The sequence below is a fragment of the Astatotilapia calliptera genome, chromosome 23, assembly GCF_964374335.1.
Source record: "Astatotilapia calliptera chromosome 23, fAstCal68.1, whole genome shotgun sequence".
Classification (NCBI taxonomy): Eukaryota; Metazoa; Chordata; class Actinopteri; order Cichliformes; family Cichlidae; genus Astatotilapia; species Astatotilapia calliptera.
The window spans coordinates 34,626,426-34,648,099 of NC_137443.1; the positions used below are offsets into that span (position 1 = coordinate 34,626,426).

The following is a 21,674-nucleotide window of genomic DNA, read 5'->3' on the forward strand; positions in this document are numbered from 1 at the left end:
CCCTAGTATTGTTTAACAATACCTGAAAAAAAAAAACACTAACACCACAAGTACGTGGTAAACACAGCAGCAGAAAGATGATGCCAGAACCCAAACTCGACCTGTGAATACCCAGAACCTGCAGGGCTGACTTTACAGGAACTGCTCTTTGTGGGCACTACAGACCAGGAAGGACAGGTTCAACAGGCCACAACATGACCTACATGTATGGTAACCACAGGTGGGGTGCTGAAGCTACACAAAGCTCTTCCTTCTTCCTGTTCGTGATGCATACAAGCTTTTTTGTTGTTGTTAATGATTACAAAAACATGGCACACGAAAACATTAAAGTGAGAAAAACATGGAAACACACACCTTAAATTTTACACATGGGCAAATTATCCTCAGCTGACTTAGCTGTTCTATAAATCAAGTGCAGCATTTAAGGGCAATGTTCCAGCATGACATACATACACTAACACGCCTGTACCGACTTTCACTGACTACATTAAAGCTCTAAACCGTAACACTTCACTTTCCCCAACATAAAACTAATCCTTTTTCTGCTCTTCACTCTTAATGCACGGCCAAATCCTCTAAAACCCTTTAAAGATGTCACAAGTGGCAAAATGTCCCCCCTTCCTCTCATTAAAGCTCCAGCAGTGACATTTATGTTGACAGACAGGTAAAACCAGATTCTCTGGACCATGGTGCACTACTTTTATAATTCCAGGTTTGACAAAACAGGGGAGGGTTATGAATCAGCAGAGCTTACACCAGCCCTTTCACCACCTGTAAAGAAGTGACTGCACTGTGGGAAAGAACCAGTTCAGAGAGGAAATAGCAAAAAAGCTGATAATATAATATGAAAATGTCATTTAATACAATTGGAAATTAGGGATCGCAAAATTCTGGGCCAATACTAATACAACGAAACAACATAACAATATGACCAACAGCCCATGCCAATTTTCTTTTTCTTTTTTCTATTTTCAGTTTTATTATTGCCGCATTTGTTCCGAGGAAAGGAGATAAGAGACTAGAGAAAGTTGATGAGCTCAGTGACTGGTAAATAACAATTAGCAATGCAAAGTGGCCCCGACCTTTGTAGCCATTGAACTATGCAACAAAGTGCAACAAAGAAATTTATAGACAAGGTTTCTATTAGCACGGTGGTTAGCACTGTTGCCGCACAGCAAGAAGGTCCTGAGTTCAATTCTACCATCAGGCCGGGGTCTTTCTGTGTGGAGTTTGCATGTTCTCTCCGTGTTTGCGTGGGTTCTCTCCGGGTACTCCGGCTTCCTCCCACCGTCCAAAGACATGCAGCTTGTGAGGATAGGTTAATTGGATAATCCAAATTGCCACTAGGTGTGAGTGTGAATGGTTGTCTGTCCCTGTGTGTTAGCCCTGCGACAGACTGGCAACCTGTCCAGGGTGTACCCCGCCTTTCGCCCTATGACAGCTGGGATAGGCTCCAGCGACCCTGAAAAGGATAAGCGGAAGCGAATGGATGGATGGTTTCTATTATTTACAAATAATAATAATTGCTATCGCCATCTGGTGGCCTTCAAATACAATTCAGGCTTAAGGCACTTCCATGCTGGCTTTATTTTTCCAACCTGGAAGTTAGGTCCATCTTTCATACCGTGTTTGTGATTAACTGATGTCAGTCAACCACAGAGCCATCAACCAATATGAATATATGCAGGGTATATTGGTGCAACCTACTACAAATGTATTGCTTTCAAGTCTTACTGAAATATATGGAAATACTTCAATTTTGTCTATTGACAGCTTAACTGAACATTGACCGATGTCAGTCAAAAGGGCCACAAGCAGCCAAAAACGATCCTGGATATTGGTACATCCCTGTTGTAAATCCAATCACTTTCAGAGATCTCTGGCTTTTACCATACTGATTTTTTTAGCTCAGCGATCAGTAGCCAGAAAGCTGGCACACAGCAGAAACACAGGTGTGTTTGTCCTAAGAGAAACAGGAGCCTTTTAATCACAGAAAAGCCAAGTGTTCTATTTTCCCTGTGTGGTTTCCATCATCACCACAGTGCCTCAATCCCTCCATCTTCAGTCCCTCCTTCCTCACCCCTCTGCTGCTTCTGCTGGCTCTCCACTGGAGCCCACCAGAGCACACCCTCCCCTCACACTTGCACACACGCACTCTCCAACGATTTCTTGCCAGTGAAGCATGCCACTGAAGCAAAGCTCCTTTTCCTCAGGATTTATAATCCCAAAGGCTCCAGCAGCAAAAAAAAGCAACTCAAAGAGCTCTTTATAAAGCCAGAGGGCAGTCAGTGGCTCACCTCTGGATGGACACTACTCCCAGCATTAGCTCACAGCGTACAGTCGAGATCATAAGCAGGAAGGAGGTGAGGTTTTGCTGGGTCGCGTCTAATAATACAGGATTTCCTCCCATTCTGGGGGGAAACCGCCAAACTTTTACCACCACACATGTTTAAAGACATCTTTACATCTTTTGTGTAGACAATACAATCACATTTGGGGCCTGCATGATAATAAAGCAGGATGCATTTCATATGATCAAATCAGTGTGTCATAACCTGATTACATGAGGCTACTAATGGGTGCACGCTGAAATGAGTGGCCTGCTCTGGCGAGCTGAGTGCTTGAGCAATGAGCACACAAAGAATCTCTCACTCTCTGTATGTCCTTGTTACCAGGTATGACCAGCTTTGCCTGCCCTGGTATTTTTTCCAGGCATTTCCTTTCATTTTCAAACACCGGTCCTTTTCCGGGCAGCTGATCAAAAACGCAGGTTCTTCCAGAGAAAACGCCGGGGGGGCCCACGGGGCAAGAATTAACACGATTAACTTCCACAGCCTGCTATATCAGCCTGTGTCACCAAAACGCAACATCACCTCGGAGCAGACGCGTCTCCCTCGCTCGTGTCTAACAAGCTGGAATGCCTGGTTACTGTTTCACCGAGTTAAGAAAGTGCTCTTAAAAAACACGAGGAAGTGCAACACAGTGCGAGAAGAACAAGGTCGTCTGTCAGCCACACACCGCGGAATGTTAACGACTCACCTTTGTCCGGTTAACAGCTCCGTGGAGTGAATCAACACGGAGCTCTCCTGGTGAAGTGCAGACAGCTGCTCCGAGGCTGCTTAAATAAACTGTCCTTGACCGAGACATGTTACAATGACCTGAGAGTTGGGCTTTTTGTTATTCCTGAACAGCCTGTTCTCCGTAGTGATGCCATTCGGGCAAAAAGAGCAGCCATCGCCGCCTTCACTGTAACACCGCGTTACTGTAGTTTTAGTTATAAGCTAGCTAAACCGGCAGTGTAATAACAATGGGACCCCCTGCTCGCTGCGGCGATTAACGTCCTGACTCCCCAACTGGCTCGAAAAATCAGCTAGCGTTCACGTTAGCTATTCAGCTCTGTTACCCACCACTGGGCTCGCCTTTTACACATCCAGCTGCCTTTCGTGCCAGCTATCAGGCTATCCTAGCTTTGCTTTGGAATAGGGAGATGCCTAGCTGTCTAGCTTCCTAGCTACGACCACCACACATTTCACAACAAAACAGCCGCAATGACAAGTCGCCCACTCCCGAGCACACAAGGCAAAACACTGCGCCTCTTCTTCCAGCGATATAACCCTAACTACGGGGGGCAGAAAGCGAGCCCCGAAGCCGTTGCTGTGGGGAAAGACGGGTCTCACCTTTGCAGTGGTTTCTGTCGGCAGCCCGCCGTGATGCTACGAGATGGTTTTAAGGCTTGAGACCCCACATTGAGCGTGCGGAGACGTCGTTATGTTGAATATACCAGAGAGATTCTGGGCACAGCGCACGAGCCTCTGTGTTCGCTCTGCCCACTTGCAAGGCGAATAAGCGCTCAGGGGCCGTCCGCGTGTTACCAGTCCGCGGAAAAACGCACATAACCATAAAACTGTATCGCTACTATTAATACTGCTGCTAATAATAATACTACTGCTAATATGCTAATAATACTTATACTAATACCATCACCACCGCTACTACTACTAATAATAATAATAATAATTATTATTATTATTATATTACGTATAATACAGAGAAGGATCTATAGTGAACAAAATGTCAATACACATCAATGCTGCTTTTTATCTATCTTTTCTGATAGTGATTAGCACAACAGATGATCTTGCTTCAAAGAAACATGATATGATTTTATACCACAATTATCTTTTTTGTTTGTTTTTAATGACATTTATGACAGGTGGCAATTCCCTTTAAATGTGACTGTTTAACAGAAAGAAGACACCTATATTAAGACGGTCCCTAACTGCATGCTCCTTTGCTTTATATACGCTCTGTTACAGAGCAATAAAACTTTGTGTTTGCTGCCATCTGCTGGCTGGTAGATGCCACAGACTGTTCATATCTGGACTGTAAAGCACTCAGTCATCATTACTGTCAATTGCTGCTCCTTCACGGTCCTTTTTGCACATCTGTCCTGCTGTTACATATACAGTGCATTTTCTCATTCAACCGGGATCATACCTTCGAGCAGATACTGATATCAGAATTCAGGAAATTTAAATTTAAAAAATACTGCAATGCAAATAAATTACACTTTTAACTGACCCATGAAAACAGAGAATTTTGATCTAAAGCTTGCGAGAAAGCTGTATTCATCACCTCCAGAGAAAGGCATTTTCAGCCTGAGTGGAAATAAAGTGGGTGGTTGTGCTGTCGTGGAATATGACGAAATGTATTTCCATAAACAAATCAGAGAAAACCTGTTTTGTGTTTTACTGGGAACGTCAGTGCTGTCAATTGTTCACTGATCTTTTGTATGACTAGACCGCAGCATGCGTGATGAAACAGTTTCCAGTGAAAAACCACGAGCCCCAAGGTCAGCCTCTGAGAAAATAGATTTAATATTCAAATAAGCAAGACAGACTACACAGTGGCTTGCAATCATCAGAGAGAAGACAAATATAGTAGTTGATCATTTACAGACATATGAAGTTTAGGTTTTTTTCCCAGCAGCTCTACAGAGATGACATGAAAAATTCACATTCCTATCATATTCAAACATGCATAAATTACTGTACAGACATAGAGCCGAAGGCTGAGGTGACTTGATTCTCACTAAGGCACCCGTGATTAAATCCTCTACCATCAGTGTGCATAAAAGAACTAGCTAAATTTGGTTTATTTAGGTGGTTACTGTCATGTATGATCTTTTTATTACAGGCTGATTTCCCAGACTGAGAGCATTGTTGTTTGTTAATTAGAAAAAGAAAGTTATTGTTGAAAACAAGACTGTAACCTATTAAAAAAGGGCTACAGAGTAAGTATTTGCTGTAAACTACAGTGTGAGGCAATATAACAAGAAAACTATATTAACAAAAGAAAAACAAAGATTTGTAACTTTTTAAGAAAATCTGTCTTGTACTCTGTATATAACTGATCAAATAAATGGTTAATTGCCTTGTTAGAAAAAGGAAGGCCATCACAGCGCTGACGCTGCACCAGTAAAAGACAAACTGCTTTGGCTGAGACACGTTTTTAGCAGTGCTTTCCTCAAACACTCAGGAAAACTGGAAAACACAAAATCATATCAAAATCAACAGGGAAAAAAAAGAAACAAACAAACAGAACAGTTAGATTAACCAATATCCAAGACATTTATGACACTAAAAATATGATTTTAATTAGTAAGGAGATAATACTTTAGTAGAAATTGGGATAAACACATCTTAACCTCCTAACACTCACTGGCTGTTTGGGGATCTGTCGAGTGCAAATTTTTACAAAAATTTTTCCTACACTTTTGACACCTTGGTTTGAATGACTGTTAACATCAACTTTAGAGCATCGTTAGCTGAAGCAACATAGGCAATTATGCTAAATGTGTGTGTTGCTTAGGCAGCTATGCTGCCAAATGTTGCATCTATGAGCAGGGGCGCCTCCAGAATTTTTTTTCCGTAGGGGTGGCCACTAAAAATATTGGGGTGGCACACCAAAAACCGAACTTACGTTTTGTTATGCTGTTGTCAAATATAGGTTACTTGAAAAATATTGTGCGGGGTGGGAGTCACAACAGGAAATACGAATGACAAATATTATATATGCCGGAATAAAAGTTAATGTTTCACCTTATTGTATTATTGTATGGTCTTCCTTTCTCTTGACACCACCGCCCCCCCCCCCCCCTTCTCAGTGGCCCCCTCTCGGAGGCGCCCCTGTCTATGAGCCTTGAAGAAAAAGCTAGCCAATTAGCAAATTAAGGCTAACTTGGCAAAAGTTAAAGCAAAAAACAACAAATACAACAGTTTCTTTATTTTTTTTTATTATTCTATTATTATTATTTTATTATTATTTGTTTATTTACCCAAGAAAGGCTAAAAGAATGACCAATATATGCAGAGAATCTGACCCATGTAAACCATAAAAGAATACTGGGACGGTTTTGTGATTTAAAAGGTTTCCCAGCTGTGAAACTATCTGCCTATCGGTAGTTTTTAATATGTTTAATATGAAGTTGTAAAAGTAAAATTGAGTATGCGAGGTGTCAGCTATTGCTACTTATTTAATTATTAGTGTTTATTAACACATAATGTTTCTAGAGGCTAATGATGTAATGTTGCTTGGTACAATACCACCACAAAACTATCTGTACAAAGCAAAGCAGTCCTTCCTTGCACTTGACTACGAATAGTAGGGTGTGTTATATTTGCATGACCTGTAAACAAAAAGGGATTTGTTTTTTTTCATTTGCGCTAAATTTAACGGAATGTTTTTTGTTTGTTTGTCTTTCTTTTTTAAATTTTTTTTGCTGGCATTTGATTTTAATGCTACAGTTTTTTCCTACTTGTAAATTTTCGCTTTGATCATTGTGTTTGAATGTAGTGTGAACTACACTCCCCAGGCAATTTTACTTAGTTCACCTGCTGTCAGTTCATTAATCACCGATGACTGGACAGTTGTTGCTTAAGGCAGGGATTTACTATACTAAACACTGAGCTGCAAACTTCATACATTTTTCCTCATTGAATCTTTTTTGAAAAATGATTGCAATGTAATCATTATGAAACTATTTTCAGCCTCTTTAGTTTGCAAGCATCGTTTGATGCGTCAGACATCTGCTGCTACACAGTACCATTACAAACACTATTCATGATTTTTAGCACCTTCTCTGAAACATCACACCAGTGTGCTACAGTTAAACATATTTACTATATTACTATTACAAGTGACACACACTGTGCCAAAAGTGTATGTAATGGTTTTCAAAAAAAGAAGCGATTTATTAGAAATTTCTCAATAAAAGATAAAAAGGTTCGTGGGTGCTTGTGATGCATTCATTTCCCCAGCCTCCTGGCGACATCCTTATAGGCTAGCTCGATTTCCACATCAGCTGCACAGGTGTTGATGAATTCGTCCTGTTTGTAAGCATTTCCGAGGTACCGCCACAAACCTTTGAACTCTGACGGGATCTCATAGTTTCTGTATTTCTTTGCAACCACCTGTAAAAGCGCAAGTTATTTCGACACTGCTAAAAGCCAAAGTTAAATGATTAAAGTAGCTGAAGATAAAGAAACCACTCCGGCGGAGGCTACCTTAACGACATGAAGCTTTGGTAGAAGGTTGCAGTCAGCAAGTGTCAGTTCATTTCCGTCCAGGAACTTGCGGGTGGATTCTCCCTCATCTGCCTCATCAGGGAGAGGACTAATCAGGTACTCGTCCAGCTTAGCCAGGGCCTTGTTTAGATTGGCCTCTAAAGCTAAAACACACAGGAAGCATTACCATAGGATTTTAAAAGACGACAAACCCAATTACAGACATATTGGGTGCTGCATGCTCACCTCGATTTTTATCCGGTTTTGTGTTTTTGACAAAAGCTGAAAATCTGGCAAATATGTCATTTCCTGCTGTGTTGGATTCACGATTCTTTGCTGCAAGTTTGGGGTACCTGAAAAAGCAGCAGAACATTGTTTCGGGTTGTTACCTGGCCTATTTACCAATCTCTTTTTGTCTGTGTGTGAGACCTACTTCGGTGGAGCCAGCTTTCCCTCCAGGAATTCCTCTATTTTGTTGACATCAGAGTAAACTTCCCCTTCGAAAGTGAGGAAGGGCGGGTGTGTCCCAGGAGCCAGGTTGTGAAGATCAGCTGGTTTCCTGATTAGAGTGGAATCATTTTTACACCCTCTTCAATAAATATGTCAAATATGTAATAACACTGATAATGTAGTAATGAGGCTCTTAAAACTTAATTGCGACCCTCAGAGATTTTGTTTATTACCGTCATGTATATCTCAGAGCAGCACTTGGAGCCAGAGCGTAATTAAATAGACCTCTGAAAGCCATTTTTTAACTTTTGTCGATAAAAGAAAATGTTAATTAGGTTTGTGTAATACTGCAACAATATCAAACTTTTTTTTTTTGTTTTTCTTATTTAACAATGTTTGTTTTATGGCTGTTTCGAGTCACAGAACTAGGAACTATTCTCAAAGACTGCTTAAAGAAATTCCAATAAAGCTTATAAAAGAATGTTAAAAAGATAGTCATACAATATACAATGTAATACATTTCGTAGTATGTTTACACGTTTCAATAAAACGCTACATCTAAGCTGTGTCCAAATTCAGAGGCTGCATCCTCCTTAGGACCCGGCTTTTGCGGTCTACGTGGGTCGGGTCCTCCGAAGGCCGTGTAGGCTGGAAGTGAGCAGCTGTGAAATGGGACGGTCTAGCCTTCAGATTTGCATCACCGCTGTCTCTGTGGAGTTTAATAAACTCAGCCGCCTGCTCCTTGCTATCTAAAATATAACAGGACACTGCCGTAAATTCTCGACCATCTCACACTTCTGTTTAATCAGTTTTTCTGTTTAACGTTTTTTCAGCTGTGTAGAAACTATAACTTTAATCTCAGCCAAACTGATTTACTCACAAACAAATAAAACACTGAAAAAAGCCAAACAATAACTGTTTAAGTTATCTAAGTGACTTAGGCTACGTCCACAGATACACGGATATTTTTGAAAACGGAGATTTTCCGTTTTCATTTTAAAAAATAATCCTGTCCACACGTAAAGGCAGAAATGAAGGAAAACACTGCTATGAACATGCCAAAGCAGCAGGGGGCGCTAGATTCCTAACCGTGCAGAAATGTTGGCCAATCAGAAGTCTAGAAGCCTCGGTGGGAAAAAGTACAAAGCTGGGGCGTAGAAGCAGAACAGAGTCCTATGTGTGGAGGGACAGTAACTGTGTGTATATGTAAGCATTCAAACACTGCAGAGAGTAGAATTAACAGTAACAGTATTGTAGAAATTCATTTCATCGAAACAATAACGTGGCGCACAGTGTGACGTCAAAAAAGGCGCACACCTTTGACGCTGCGTTTCTTCCGTTTTTCTCGTCCACACGTAAATGCAAAAACGGAGTTTTAGAAAATATCCACCCTGGCTGGCGTTTTTAGAAATCTCCGTTTTCAGTGACTGAAAACGCCGTTTACGTGTGGACGAAAGGTGCAAACGCATAGAAAAATCTGCGTTTTCAAAAATACCAGGGTACGTGTGGACGTAGCCTCAGTTTTCAGTGACCAAAAACGCCGTTTATGTCTGGACGAAAGGTGCAAACACATAGAAAAATCTGTGTTTTCAAACGTGTGGACGTAGCCTTATATATCATGTTTAACCTGAGTAACGAAAGACCGCAGGCGGTATGAAAACAATGTGCCTGGAGTCCGGTGTTCTTGCTGGCTAGCTATCGAGCTGGGAAACAAATGTCTCCGAAAACATCGGAGCACTTTTGGAAATATGTGATACCTTGATAAACCGAACAGATATTTGAAGTTTACGCAGCTACGTTCTCGCCTGAAAATATCGTAAAAGTTTATTTTGTGACTCAGAAAGAGTAATAAGAGTAAAACTAAGTATTGTTGGAAACTGGAATTGGCTGGGCCACGCTATGAATTCTGGGATAGGTTGGGCCACGAAGGATACACCCGACCTCTGCTTCAAATCTGGGAAGAAGGAGGACCATTTGGAAGAGTCTATGAATTTGGACACCCAAATCACCAATTGTTGTTGAATTGTGCTATATAAATAAACTTGCCTTGCCTTACTTTAACAAAGAGCAAAACAGACAGAATTCCTGTTCCTACAACTGTGCAGCTGAAAATACAGATCTAAACGTAATACTAATATTGTGACAAAGCTTTATTTGCATTACATTGTGTATCTATTAATTAATTAATTTATTTATTTATTTTTACAAGTAACGCAACCAAGAGAAGAATTTATATGAATTTTGGGGCTCAAATAAAAACAGGCACAAAAAACCCCAACCCAAACAACAAAAAACACCAGTTGAGATATTTTATATACTTTATAATATGTAAATGGCTTGATTGTGAACTGTAACTTGACAGCACAACACTGTGTTATCATTTAACACAATAACATTTAGTTATTACCTCTTTAGGTCAACAGTGGTGACGTTGAAGACAACACCTTTCAACCACAGGATCATGAAGAGGCGCTGGGAGAAAGGACAGTTTCCAATGCTCTCGCCATCACTCCCAGCCTGTAATATAGTTTAGAGCTGAGTACAAAACAGAATGTGCATTTGTAATACATAGAGATGAATGCTGACTTACTCTTCTTTTAATGCATGCAAGAATCCACTGACAGACACATTTACACACATACACTGATTCACACACTTGCACACAATGCATGCAGTCCCGATGAGCTATCAATTAATCAGCTCACTGGCACAGTGAAAGACAAAGAATCAGTGCTTTATAGTGTGAAGCGGGGGTTTTGCAGTTGGGCTTGTGTGTATATTATCAAAATAGAAAGTGTGTATGTTTGTGTACATGTGTTCTTCAGTGTGTGCGTGAATGCAAAGCTGCAACAGGACACTGTAACGAGACACCAGGTCTAACATGAATAATCCACGCTGCTTCCATTACATGCTTCACTGCCTGTTTGGACTTCTGGTCCCTACCTACTGCAGCAGTGTGTATCAAATCATACAACAGCGGTCACTGTCGAGCCGAGGAAACACTCATACTTCACCTAAAATATTTTTCAATCTTATTTTAAGACAAGAAAACCCATTTTAGCCAAAAATGTACTGTATAAAGCTTATAGTGTTTCAAGAATTTTCTCATTGCTGTTGCCATCCATTCAGGTACAGTACATAAGACACTGAAGCGCTGAATGTTGCATAATATATACATTTTAATCAGTTGGAATGTGAAGAACCTGACTTATATGCCACTTAAATCATATTTGCATGTGATTTGTGGTAATTGGTAATTAAATGCTCACTGCATCTACTGTATACAGTAAGCTACCATTGTTTCCGATTCACTTCTCCAATCCAACCTCTTCTTCTATCAAAACCAGCAAGAAAGTAACAAAAAGCAGGATTCTCTTCCTGCCCTTGTTGATTGCTGCAGCTAGCAAAGGGAAAGTTCACTGACCAGTCTGTAGACTTGCCTAACTGTGACTTTAGTGGTAAATTTCTCAGCGGCTGCAGAGAACACTCACAGCCAGTTAGGGAATACTCTTTTTTTCCCCTCACGACTGGTGGTTGCTTTTTCAACTGATCCTTTAGCAGCACCACGACTGACAATAAAAATGATTAACGCCAAGTGGTCAATCGTCACAGTTCTGCAAAACCTCAATTTAAAAAAAAAAAAAAAAAAAAAATATATATATATATATATACATATATATATATATATATATATATATATATATATATATATATATATATAAAATTATTATTTTTTAAATCCACTAACAGTCTCAAAACAAGCTAAAAGTTAAACCAGATAGCTTAAAGTTTACTAGTTAGCCAGTCAGTTCATTTTAGCATAAAGACCAGAAATAAGGAAAACAGTTTGTCTGGATCTGTTAGAGACTCAGTTTGGATAGAGACTAATCAAACAAAATTAAGAAACAATGACACTCGGTTAATTCAAACAAATGAAATGAATATGTTAATTTGTGGACTCTAGAGATGATGAGAGATGTGCTAGCTTACATGGCTAGCTAATGTCTCCTTTTTTCTATTATTCTTAACTCGGCATATATGTTCAAGTGTTCACAAAAATAGAATAAAGGAATAAAAAACAGTAAAGTAACACAATGAAAACTACTTGAAAGGTTATACATTCATGTTATGGTCTCATTTCAGAAAGGAAATGAATGTTCTCTTTACAGATATGTCAGTAACTTGTAAAGTGGGAGGAATTTGCCTTAGAGTCATCTCATCATCACTAGTGATGACTCTTATTCTGAAGAATAGAAAAACAGACTTTTTGGAAAAAAAATACTAAAATATTTTTATTTCTGTTAGGTAGAATCAAATTCATGAACAGTTTAATAATTCATAATTTCCTTGACTGCTGATTGTGAGGACTGTAAAATGTAAATATTCTGATTGGTTACTTTTAGAGTTATGGTTAGGGTTTGTAGTCGTCAACAACTTTGATCTCAGTTGGTTAAAGGGTTTCTGGCTGAAAGTGTATTACTTAGTATACCTAGCAAGGATACATGTTATGCATTAGCGTATTACGCCACATGCCAACAGATATTGTGGCTTAACCTTCAGCTATTAAAAGCTGCTGCTCTCAATACTGAAAGGACCCCAGTAATAATTCAGTGGGAGAGAGCAAGAGAGAGATTGTTTGTGCACGTGGGTGTCAGGTTAACACACGGAAAATCAGCACGCTACAACAACAACAACATGGCATGCACACGCTTGAAGAAGCCGCTAACCCCCCACCTTACCAAACACTATTCCAAACACTCGCTATTTAGGTGATAATAATGTGTGCATACTGAACTTAAATGTTACTTGTCATACAAAAAACAAAAAACATTATCAACAGCATGCAAACAAATGTGCAGCAACATTAGATTCAGAAGTGAGACAAGAAATGATCGAATATTAGTTTGATGTTAGTCAAATGTTGATGTACTCACACCAAAATGCACACATTTAGACCCCCACCTTGACAAACAGCTCAATATCAGGGTCTTTGTCCTCCTCGGTGGCAGTATCCGTCATGGTCAAGAAAGACTGGCTTTGTTTGCGTGTTTTATTTCCACAGTGCAGTTGTATTTGTTTGTGTGTATATGTTAGTGAGCCAGCTCAGTTTTCAGCAGATTCTCCTCCGGGTCCATTCGGTAAAGTCAGCTCAGTCCCACAGCAGCTCTGTCAGAGTGTCAGCTGAGGATGAGTGACGAAGAGAGAGAGAGGGGAAGAAGGTGGAGGGGGTGGTGTGTGTGTTTGTAAGGGGCTCAGTTTTCTACCTGAGTTCTTAGCCGTGGGGGCGTGACATTGCTGAGCAAAAATAACCCCTCTGTGGAGGGGTGGGGGTGTTAGTGAAAGTACTAATACAGTAAGTAGGGAAAGAGCAGAGCAAGGGTGCCCTGGCCCCTCGCACCTCTTACAGTTTTGATGGACAACAGCTGGGTGATTCTGAATCACCACGAGTCATCGTTACCATCTCAGACTTGTGGTGACTCAGACATCACCACCCATAGGTCTCATGGTGTCTGTGTCAGCATGGCAGCAAGGTGATGTCAAACATTCAGAGAGCTTCTCACACAGTGCATGGTTTGTTTTGCACCCTATATCAGTGCTGTTCATCCCTGTGACCAAGATGTTTTAAAGGGGATCAGGAACAAGAAACATGATAACTAAATACAGTGTACAAAGTTGATGTAGAAAACATTAGGCATAATTGTATTTTTTGCCCTGTGATATAACCCTTTAATACAGATGATATTACATTATAGTGGGACTGCACACAAGCTTAAACTTCTATTCCAGTTCAGTTCATTTATGTAGTGCCGAATGACAACACCAGTTGCATCAGTGCACTTTATATTGTAAGGTAAAGATCTTACCATAATAGAAAGAAAACCACAACAATCAGATGACTCCCCCCCCCCCATGAGCAACTTGGCAACAGTGGGAAGGAAAAACTCCATTTTAGCAGGAAGTCCAGGCCTCGAGGGCTGGTGTCCTGCAGGTTTTATCTGAGCAATCTGAGCAATGGGACTAGAAGGGAGGTGACCGAGAACCTGGTAATCATTTTGACAAAGCTCCAGGGTTTCTGGGTGGAGATAGGAGAAACTTTCTAGGAGGACAGCCATATCTGCTGGACTAATCAGGCCTGATGGCAGATGGTGAGACTTCTTGGTAAAAGGCACATGATAGCCCGCCTAGAGTTTGTCAAAAGACACCTAAAGGACTGTAATAGAAAAGACTGAACTCTTTGGACTAAATGCCAAAAGTCTTGTCTGGAGGAAACAAGGCACTGCTCATAACCTGGCCATTACCATCCCTAAAGTGAAGCATAGTGGTGCTATGGGGATATTTTTAGGCAGCAGTGTAAAATGAAAAACATACAAAAAAATTATTTCTCATTTGATATGTCTATAGAACTAAGAAGTGCAACCTGAATAACACCAGATGTATATTTTATCCAATTTAAGGCATTTTTACAATAATAGTTTTTGGCATATTTCAGATTTTATTTTCAAACTACCGGTAAATTATTTTTACATTCAAAACTTTTGTCACACTAGTGTATCCTGTTTTGAACATTTTGCATAAGTGGCAACCCTGTAAGGAGTTGGTACTTATGCACTTTACACAAATAATAAGGTGTATACAATCATAATGTACAGCTGACAAAAGAAAGACAAATATGAGTGTATTTCTACACTAAGCATTACGTTCTTTACTATATGACTGGTCTCTCACAGAAAGTTTGTACATCATACAGGCTAATAAATCATTAAGGAAACACCCTCACACTATTCTGCCAAATGAGCATTTGTAATTAGTATGTAGAGTTTTCCAAACGACCTGTGGACATGTTCCAGGAGGTAAAGGATAAAGAGAACTCTATCTCGTTGTACTTCCACTGCTCTGTCAAAGCAATGATGTAGCCTTTAATATAGCTAATTACAGATGAGCATCTATATTATTATTATTGTTACTATTATCATTATTATTATTTCACAAGGGAGCTTCCCCTGTCAGGAAATCAAACATGTGGAGTCACTCACTGTGGTGACCCTTTGTGAATAAGGAAGCAACTGAAAATAGTTTCTTCTATTATTATTATTTTTATTATTAGTAGTATTAGTATGCTAAAGTCTGTAACCCAATAATTTCCAAAATAAAAAAGGAATAAATCATTTATCATGTTATCTTTATAAAGGTGCTCTTTAGAAATGAGTATCGAATGTTTAGCTTACTAGCTGTCAAATCATAGCAACTGATGCTAGCTAGTCAGGTTTAAGTGAATGTAGAGTATAGCAGTGTACACAGTAACCAGAGTTAGCTAGCTGTGTCTGTATATTAAATGTGTATAGCTATCTAGTGACTTAAGTTTGGTTCCCAAGATAACGCAAGGCTAATGTAAGTGCAAGGTAATTTAGACAGCACCTTATCAGACCTTAGAAGTTATTCAAACTGCTTTGCAGGCAAAAGATAAAAGATTATAAAACTGAATCTAACCAGAGGTACGTGTTTCAGATGTTTTAATTTAGAGGTTTTAGAATGAGTCTAAGAGAAAGTGGCATTAAACGGATGAGTTTAAATGAATCAGGATATTCACAATGAAAGAGTTCAGAGAACCTGGGATTAGTTTGCGGGCTCTTTGTTGTTGCCTGCAGCAGACTTTGGCCTCTCTAATTCTGCTGCAGTGGCCTCTGGGTTATATTGCTATGTGCTGCTTTAGTGTCAATGTGTAACATTTATGATCCCTGTGTACTTGAGTGATACTGGACTTTAGTGTGGAATGTGCTGATTGTGTAATAGCACATGTGTGGATTTAGAATGCTTATCGCTAATATAAGCTCGATAGACGAATGAACATGGACACACTCTCACTGTATACGTAACACACATGCACATACCACTCTTCACATGGTCATTTGACAGGGACCGTCCCCAACTATCCCGGCACTGACTCCGAACATTCCCGTCAGTTCAACTGAGCTTATATTTAGAATCAGAGTATCTCGCTCCAGCACACATCAACACATGTGCAGAGAAATGACTAAATAATATGGCCTATTAATAGAAGGACGTTTGTACTGAAGAGGCATAAGGTTCAAATGTGGCTTTATCACATTCCACATAAATTCACACACTATAGATAGTCACCGACCTTGTACACCACGATGATATGAACCTAATCATGACTGAAATTTATGGACGCTATAAGTTAGTTCAAAGAAAGAGAAGACGGCGTGTATGTATGTGTGTGCGTGTCCTGTAGAGCCACAATATATTTTACATTCATCTGATCTGAGCCTTTCTCTTTCCTACCTTAACAAAGAGTACGACCTTTGGTCCATCTTTGTCAGGCACTGGCTTCTCCTTAGCTGTTTCCTTCTCAGAGGCTGATGAAGATGATGATGAGGATGAGGATCTGCGTGATTTGTCCACCTCCATCTCCCAGTTTAACTCATTCAACGGCTCTATCTGTGTGTTCTCCTCTTCTTCCTCTTTTTCTACTTTTTCTTCCTCTACCTCCTCCTCCCCACTGGAACTCGCCAGCTCCACTTTCTCCTCTTCTTTCTCATGAGAAGAAGAAGAAGACGATGAGGAGGATGAGGAAGAGGACGTGCTCCCTCGCCTCCCCTCTGCGGGAGGCTCAGGCGCCGGGATCGAAGGAGGAGCTGGTATTCTTCTTGAGGCCACTTTGGTGTTTTCATACTCAGGAGTCAGATGCGAAAGATCTTCGTATGGGGCCTCGTAGGGCAATTCATATTCACCTGACGACTGGTTCCGGTAGGCCGGCTCTGGGTTCTCGTACACATTCCCCTCAGAATGATCCATCCTGGTTGGAGAAATCAAACAGAGATGGTGGAGCGTGCCAAGGTGTAAAGCAGAGTGAGGGCAATCGCAACAGGGCCTATCTTATCAGAAGATGCCCAATCAGGACTTTGGACAGGGATGGCCGAAAGGCTGGGCCAAGGGGAACTGCAGTAAGTCAGTATACTGCATGTTATTACTGTCTTAGTGTCTATAAACACAATATGAGCATGTTTAAAAAATATATATGAGGGTCCATTCATTCCAAAATTATGTTCACACTGTCTATGTCAGCTGAACACATATCTAAACTGTACTTCAGATGCGGCAGAACTCTTTTGACAGATTGTAATTGTCCACGGTAATGTTGAGGTTATTACATTTTTTATGATTTGGAGAAAGCTAGGTAGGGAACGCAACAAGACATATAAACTAAAATTGCACAGAGAAATGTTTTGTCAGTTGGGTTATCAGCATGGACAATTTGTCATAATAGCTTTGTCACAACTGAAGCACAAGTCAAGGTTTAAAAGAACGTGTAGACACACATGGAAATCCAGCATATAAGAGAAAGAGCTTGTAGAATTCTAGAGAGCTTAGAAGTTAATATTTTGTATGACTGCCTGCCATAAATCAAAGTTGGCTAAAAATGTTTCACACTCTAAAGCACAACCCAACAAGTGACACAGTGCTGTTCAAAAACTGTATTAACACAAGGCTCTCTTAGTAAGGAGCAAAGACTTGATGCCGCGGTCAAACGCCATGGTTTTTTCAGGACTCGGTTCAAGCAGAAATTCTGTCAGGAAAGGAGAGAAAGGTCAGTGGAAGCTAGAGCTATTATGAGGATGGAGTGTCTTAACTGGATTAAGTTCTTCCTTGATGTTTCTTGGGAAGCAATGGTGGGACAGGAATGGACTGACCAGGGCTCCACAGAGAGACCAGAGATCTTGATTACCATGTCGATCTGACAGACAGTTGTGTCTTGAGCTAGTCCTTGGTGAGGAGTGGCAACTGAGATGGCTCAAACATTGGGCAGACAATCCACTCATGGCCACCTGAAGGGAAAAACACTAGGAAGGCAACGAAGGAACCCTAAACCACCTCAAAACCATGGGACCAACTGTATTTTCGCAACACAACACGACCTCTGTTAGCTTTTATGTAATTTCCTTAAGTAGTCTTTAGGAATAACTCTAAATGCTTCTTGGAGGACATTCCAAGGCTCTTTTAAGGATGTTGTCTGCTTTTTCTTCTGTTCTCTGTCATGGTGATCTCATGCTGCTTAGGTAATGTTGAGTTCTGTGCTCCGGGGAGACCAATCCATGACCGATAGTGTCCCATTGTATGCTTTCTATCCTGATATGCTTTTACTATATTGGCAGTTTGCTCTGGATCATTTTCATGCCGAAAAGTCAAGCCAAGCGGTATCACATGATCCAACACTGTTGATCCTTTTCTGTATTCATAATTCCATCGATAGATCCTCAACAGTGCTGGTTAAAAAGGAGCCCGTAACCATAACAGAGCCTCCACTCTGTTTTATGGTGTGGATCACCATGATGCCAAAAATGGCTTCTTGGCAGCCACCCTTCTACTGAAGACCAGTGTTGGGACTAACGCGTTATTAAGTAACGCGTTACAGTAACTACGTTATTATTGTGGTAACGAGCACAGTAACTAGTTATTATGCCAAAACCGGGAACGCGTTACTCGTTACTGGGATTTAGATAGGCTCGTTATTCGTTACTTCGTGTTGTGGCTATCGCGGAGCTTCCACAGATTCAGTAACATTAGCAAGTGGTGGAGGCCAGCAGGTGGATGAAGGAAAAGGGAGGCAAGAGGAGAGACCCGAAGCGGCCGCTGGTCCGAGAGTGTCAGGTGAACTGAACTTCAGGCAAGAAGTTATGACCTGCAGTCCATCTGGGTCAGATATGAACCAAGTTTAGGTGGAGTTTATTTTAGTTATGCTGACTTTTTCTACTGCGTGCTAGCTAGCATGACGGAGTTTCTATACAGCTGGGTGGGTGCTATGTTACTAATGTTGAACTTGATTTTGTTCATAAGGTTAATTATTAGAGTTTCCAACCGTCCTGTAAAAAACGGAATCGTCTCGTATTCAGAGAAAATATTACGCGTTTCGTATTTAGGTGAAAAGGAACAGTTTGTCCCGGACTTCAGCTACAATGAAAAAGGCACAAAGCTGGAGTTATTCTGTGTTTACGCTGCACAGCTGCCTCTTCTTCTCTCATTCTCTCCCCCTCCCTCTCCTGTATCTACTTCAATCATGAAACTGATCAATGATCAGCTGATCGGCTTTTCTCTCTTGTTTGTTTATCGCTCACTTTGCGCCAGAAAGAGGAAACCAGCGGATGTCGCGCTAAACAACAGCACTACGTTTAAGCTTGATCAGCTGTTGTTAGAATGTATTTAATATTAATTTCTAGTATCAGCTGATGTTTGCTGGAGCCACAGCTGTAAAGCTGCTGGTCATGATATCGGTTTGAATATGTGATGAGAGGGAAACATGAAGATGAAACCAGGAGATGTCCTTACTGAATCATCAGAGCTGAACAGGTGATGGAGAAACAGGTTTACCTTTTAGGTGACATGAATGAGTTGAAGGGAAGTTATGAACTGTTTCTGAGAGACAAATAACCCCAGGATCCTTTTTCTAAGTAGCTGACAGCTGTTAACTGTGCAGGGGCGGATCTAGCAAAGTGTTGCCAGGGGACCATGTAGGGCATTAAAAGGGAAAGGGGGGCACAAGGAAATACTTTCTTATTCTCATTTAAAATATCTAGCTTTTAAAAAAATAATTATCTGAGTCTTACAACAAACGATTGATAGATTGATACATATATACCATCAGAACAGTGAACATCACTGTCACAACTGTGTTTGTTTTCATTCAAAGGCTTTATGATTTTTCCTATAATGGCAGCCGGTCTCTAGTCAAAATGCCCGGGACGATTTTTTTGTCCTTGTCCAGCCCTGTAAGCAGCTCATCTGCAGTCTGGTGTTACCTACATCTTCCTATTCAGAAGGCAGAATTTCCGAGTTCTGAGTACAATTGAAAGCACCACGACTGCAGTTTTTGTGTTGGATGTAAAAAGCGAGGATAGAATGGCTAGGATAGAATCAGGCGTGGGATTTCTCTCGTGGAAATGTGCACATTATTTTTTCCTTTCTATTGGTAGGTGGCACAGTGCACTTGTGGCAAGTAAGCAAGCTAGAAGACTGGCAATCTTGCTGGGTATCCAGTTACGGAAGCAACACATTAACAAGAGAATTCTGAGTTAAACCAAAGTTACTTTCCCTAGTAACTAGTTACTCTGAAAGTAACGAGTAACTTGAAGTAACTGAGTTACTTTTGATAGAAGTAACTAGTAATGTAACTAAGTTACTAATCTAAAGTAACACTGCTGAAGACATTTCTCATGTGGCTTCGGTGAAGAGTAACTAGGGCCAGATGCATTTGTTGGGTCTTAAGGATATGACTGTCAGATACTCATCATTTGCTGTAGATACATTTATAGATCCGCCACTTCTTCTTTTCTCATCCACTTAGTTTCCTTAAATTTCTTAAGGACACATTGCGCACCGGGCTGAGATAGGCCAAATTTTCAGCTTATGGATCACATTGGTGATGGAAAAAAATTGAATTTTATTTATTTTAAAATACTTTTTACCCAGCTGCTTAAAGCAAAAGTGTGTTTTAGATTTAATATCAAATAATATTTTAGGTGAAACCTGCAGGACAAAAAAGTAAACTGGATCCTATAAACTCTCATAATTTCACCTGTTAAATGAAAGATTACACTTTTTTTGGTTTAACTTTCAAACTCTCATCTCACTAAAACTGGTGTACAACCTACTTTTTTCCACTCTGATATGCACAAATTTGTGTATACAAATCTACACGGCTTTCTTTGTGGGTTTAACGGTCCAAACAGGGAATTTCCATCATCAGAAATGTCAAGGGAAATTCCAACGCACGGCTAAAATGTTACCTTGAGGGGCATCATGTTGGAAAATATTATCTCAGTTGTTTTTTTTAAACAGATTTACTAAAAACTGCATACAACTTGGGCCACTCTTCTTTTTGATCTGCAGGAAATTCTCTATTGTGACAACACCATGAACTTGTTTTACCATGTTACCTACTTATTCTGAAAAAAATAAAGTTCACAGTAATTTAGTGGTCAATATAATGTGTTCAGATTCATCTCATAAGTCATGACACACCACTCTTTCCTACATATATCCTTTATTTTTATTTTATTTATTTATTTTTCTTGCCTGTCCCGTTCAGTACTTTAGCAATCAGAACTGTTGTCAGAAGGGAAGGAAAGATGCCCAACAGATTTATTTTTTAAGTGGAGAAATTATGGCAATGCCATATTGGTCCACTTGATTGATCTATATTATCATAAGCTGCCTTTAAAATATTGGTATCTGTGTTAGTATCTGCAATATTTGAAAGTGAATCGATACCAAAAATTGCAGCATTGCACGCCACTAAGCAGATGTTCCTCTTTAGCGATCCCTATAGGTAGTAGCCGAAAGAAGAGAAGATGTGTAATTTTTCCCTGGTCATGGCATCAATCGACCGGTACGTCAAGTTTGCTACAACAAAAGCAAATAGCGAAAGGTTTATTTCAAAATTAAAGCACTACATTTTAACGCTCTATGAATAAACCAATTTGTGCAAATATAGCATTTATTAATTATAAAAAAGCAATTAAGTTGGCATTAAAATAGCAAACGAAACTACCAGACGCCAAAGAATTGCATTTTTTTTTATATCGCCGTTAGAGCCGCGATTTATTTTGGAATTTCTCACCGGAACTGAGTGAGATTGATATT

At 40.1% G+C, this 21,674-nt stretch overlaps 2 protein-coding genes across 4 annotated transcripts in view; both read right to left on the reverse strand.

Moving 5' to 3' along the window:
* mgat5 (alpha-1,6-mannosylglycoprotein 6-beta-N-acetylglucosaminyltransferase) overlaps nucleotides 1-3,833 on the reverse strand; it is a 107,430-nt gene extending 103,597 nt beyond the window's left edge. For 2 of the 3 annotated variants that reach the window (XM_026157599.2, XM_080297881.1), the window contains exon 1: nucleotides 3,678-3,833. The gene's annotated coding sequence lies outside the window, so the exon portion shown is untranslated. Of the gene's footprint in view, nucleotides 1-3,039; nucleotides 3,339-3,677 lie in introns of those variants that run through there. The other variant, XM_080297882.1, reaches the window with a different exon arrangement.
* Nucleotides 3,834-7,226: 3,393 nt separating this feature from the next.
* Nucleotides 7,227-16,882, reverse strand: clic5a (chloride intracellular channel 5a). Its single transcript, XM_080297436.1, has 6 exons — nucleotides 16,320-16,882; nucleotides 10,423-10,532; nucleotides 7,999-8,124; nucleotides 7,812-7,918; nucleotides 7,566-7,729; nucleotides 7,227-7,472 (listed from the first exon to the last, which is right to left on the reverse strand). Exons 1-6 carry the CDS (start codon nucleotides 16,830-16,832, stop codon nucleotides 7,308-7,310), a joined length of 1,185 nt encoding a protein of 394 aa, XP_080153562.1. The 5' UTR covers nucleotides 16,833-16,882; the 3' UTR covers nucleotides 7,227-7,307.
* Between the last annotated feature and the right edge of the window lie 4,792 nt (nucleotides 16,883-21,674).

What these genes read in the sequence shown, in the direction of transcription:
- clic5a (XM_080297436.1), bottom strand. Translation starts at nt 16,832, where the DNA reads ATGGATCATTCTGAGGGGAATGTGTACGAGAACCCAGAGCCGGCCTAC. An exon ending in AGGTCGTACTCTTTGTTAAG is followed by an intron (nt 10,533 to 16,319) that starts GTAGGAAAGAGA and finishes ACTATATTACAG; the next exon opens with GCTGGGAGTGATGGCGAGAG. An exon ending in ACCACTGTTGACCTAAAGAG is followed by an intron (nt 8,125 to 10,422) that starts GTAATAACTAAA and finishes CACTCTAATCAG; the next exon opens with GAAACCAGCTGATCTTCACA.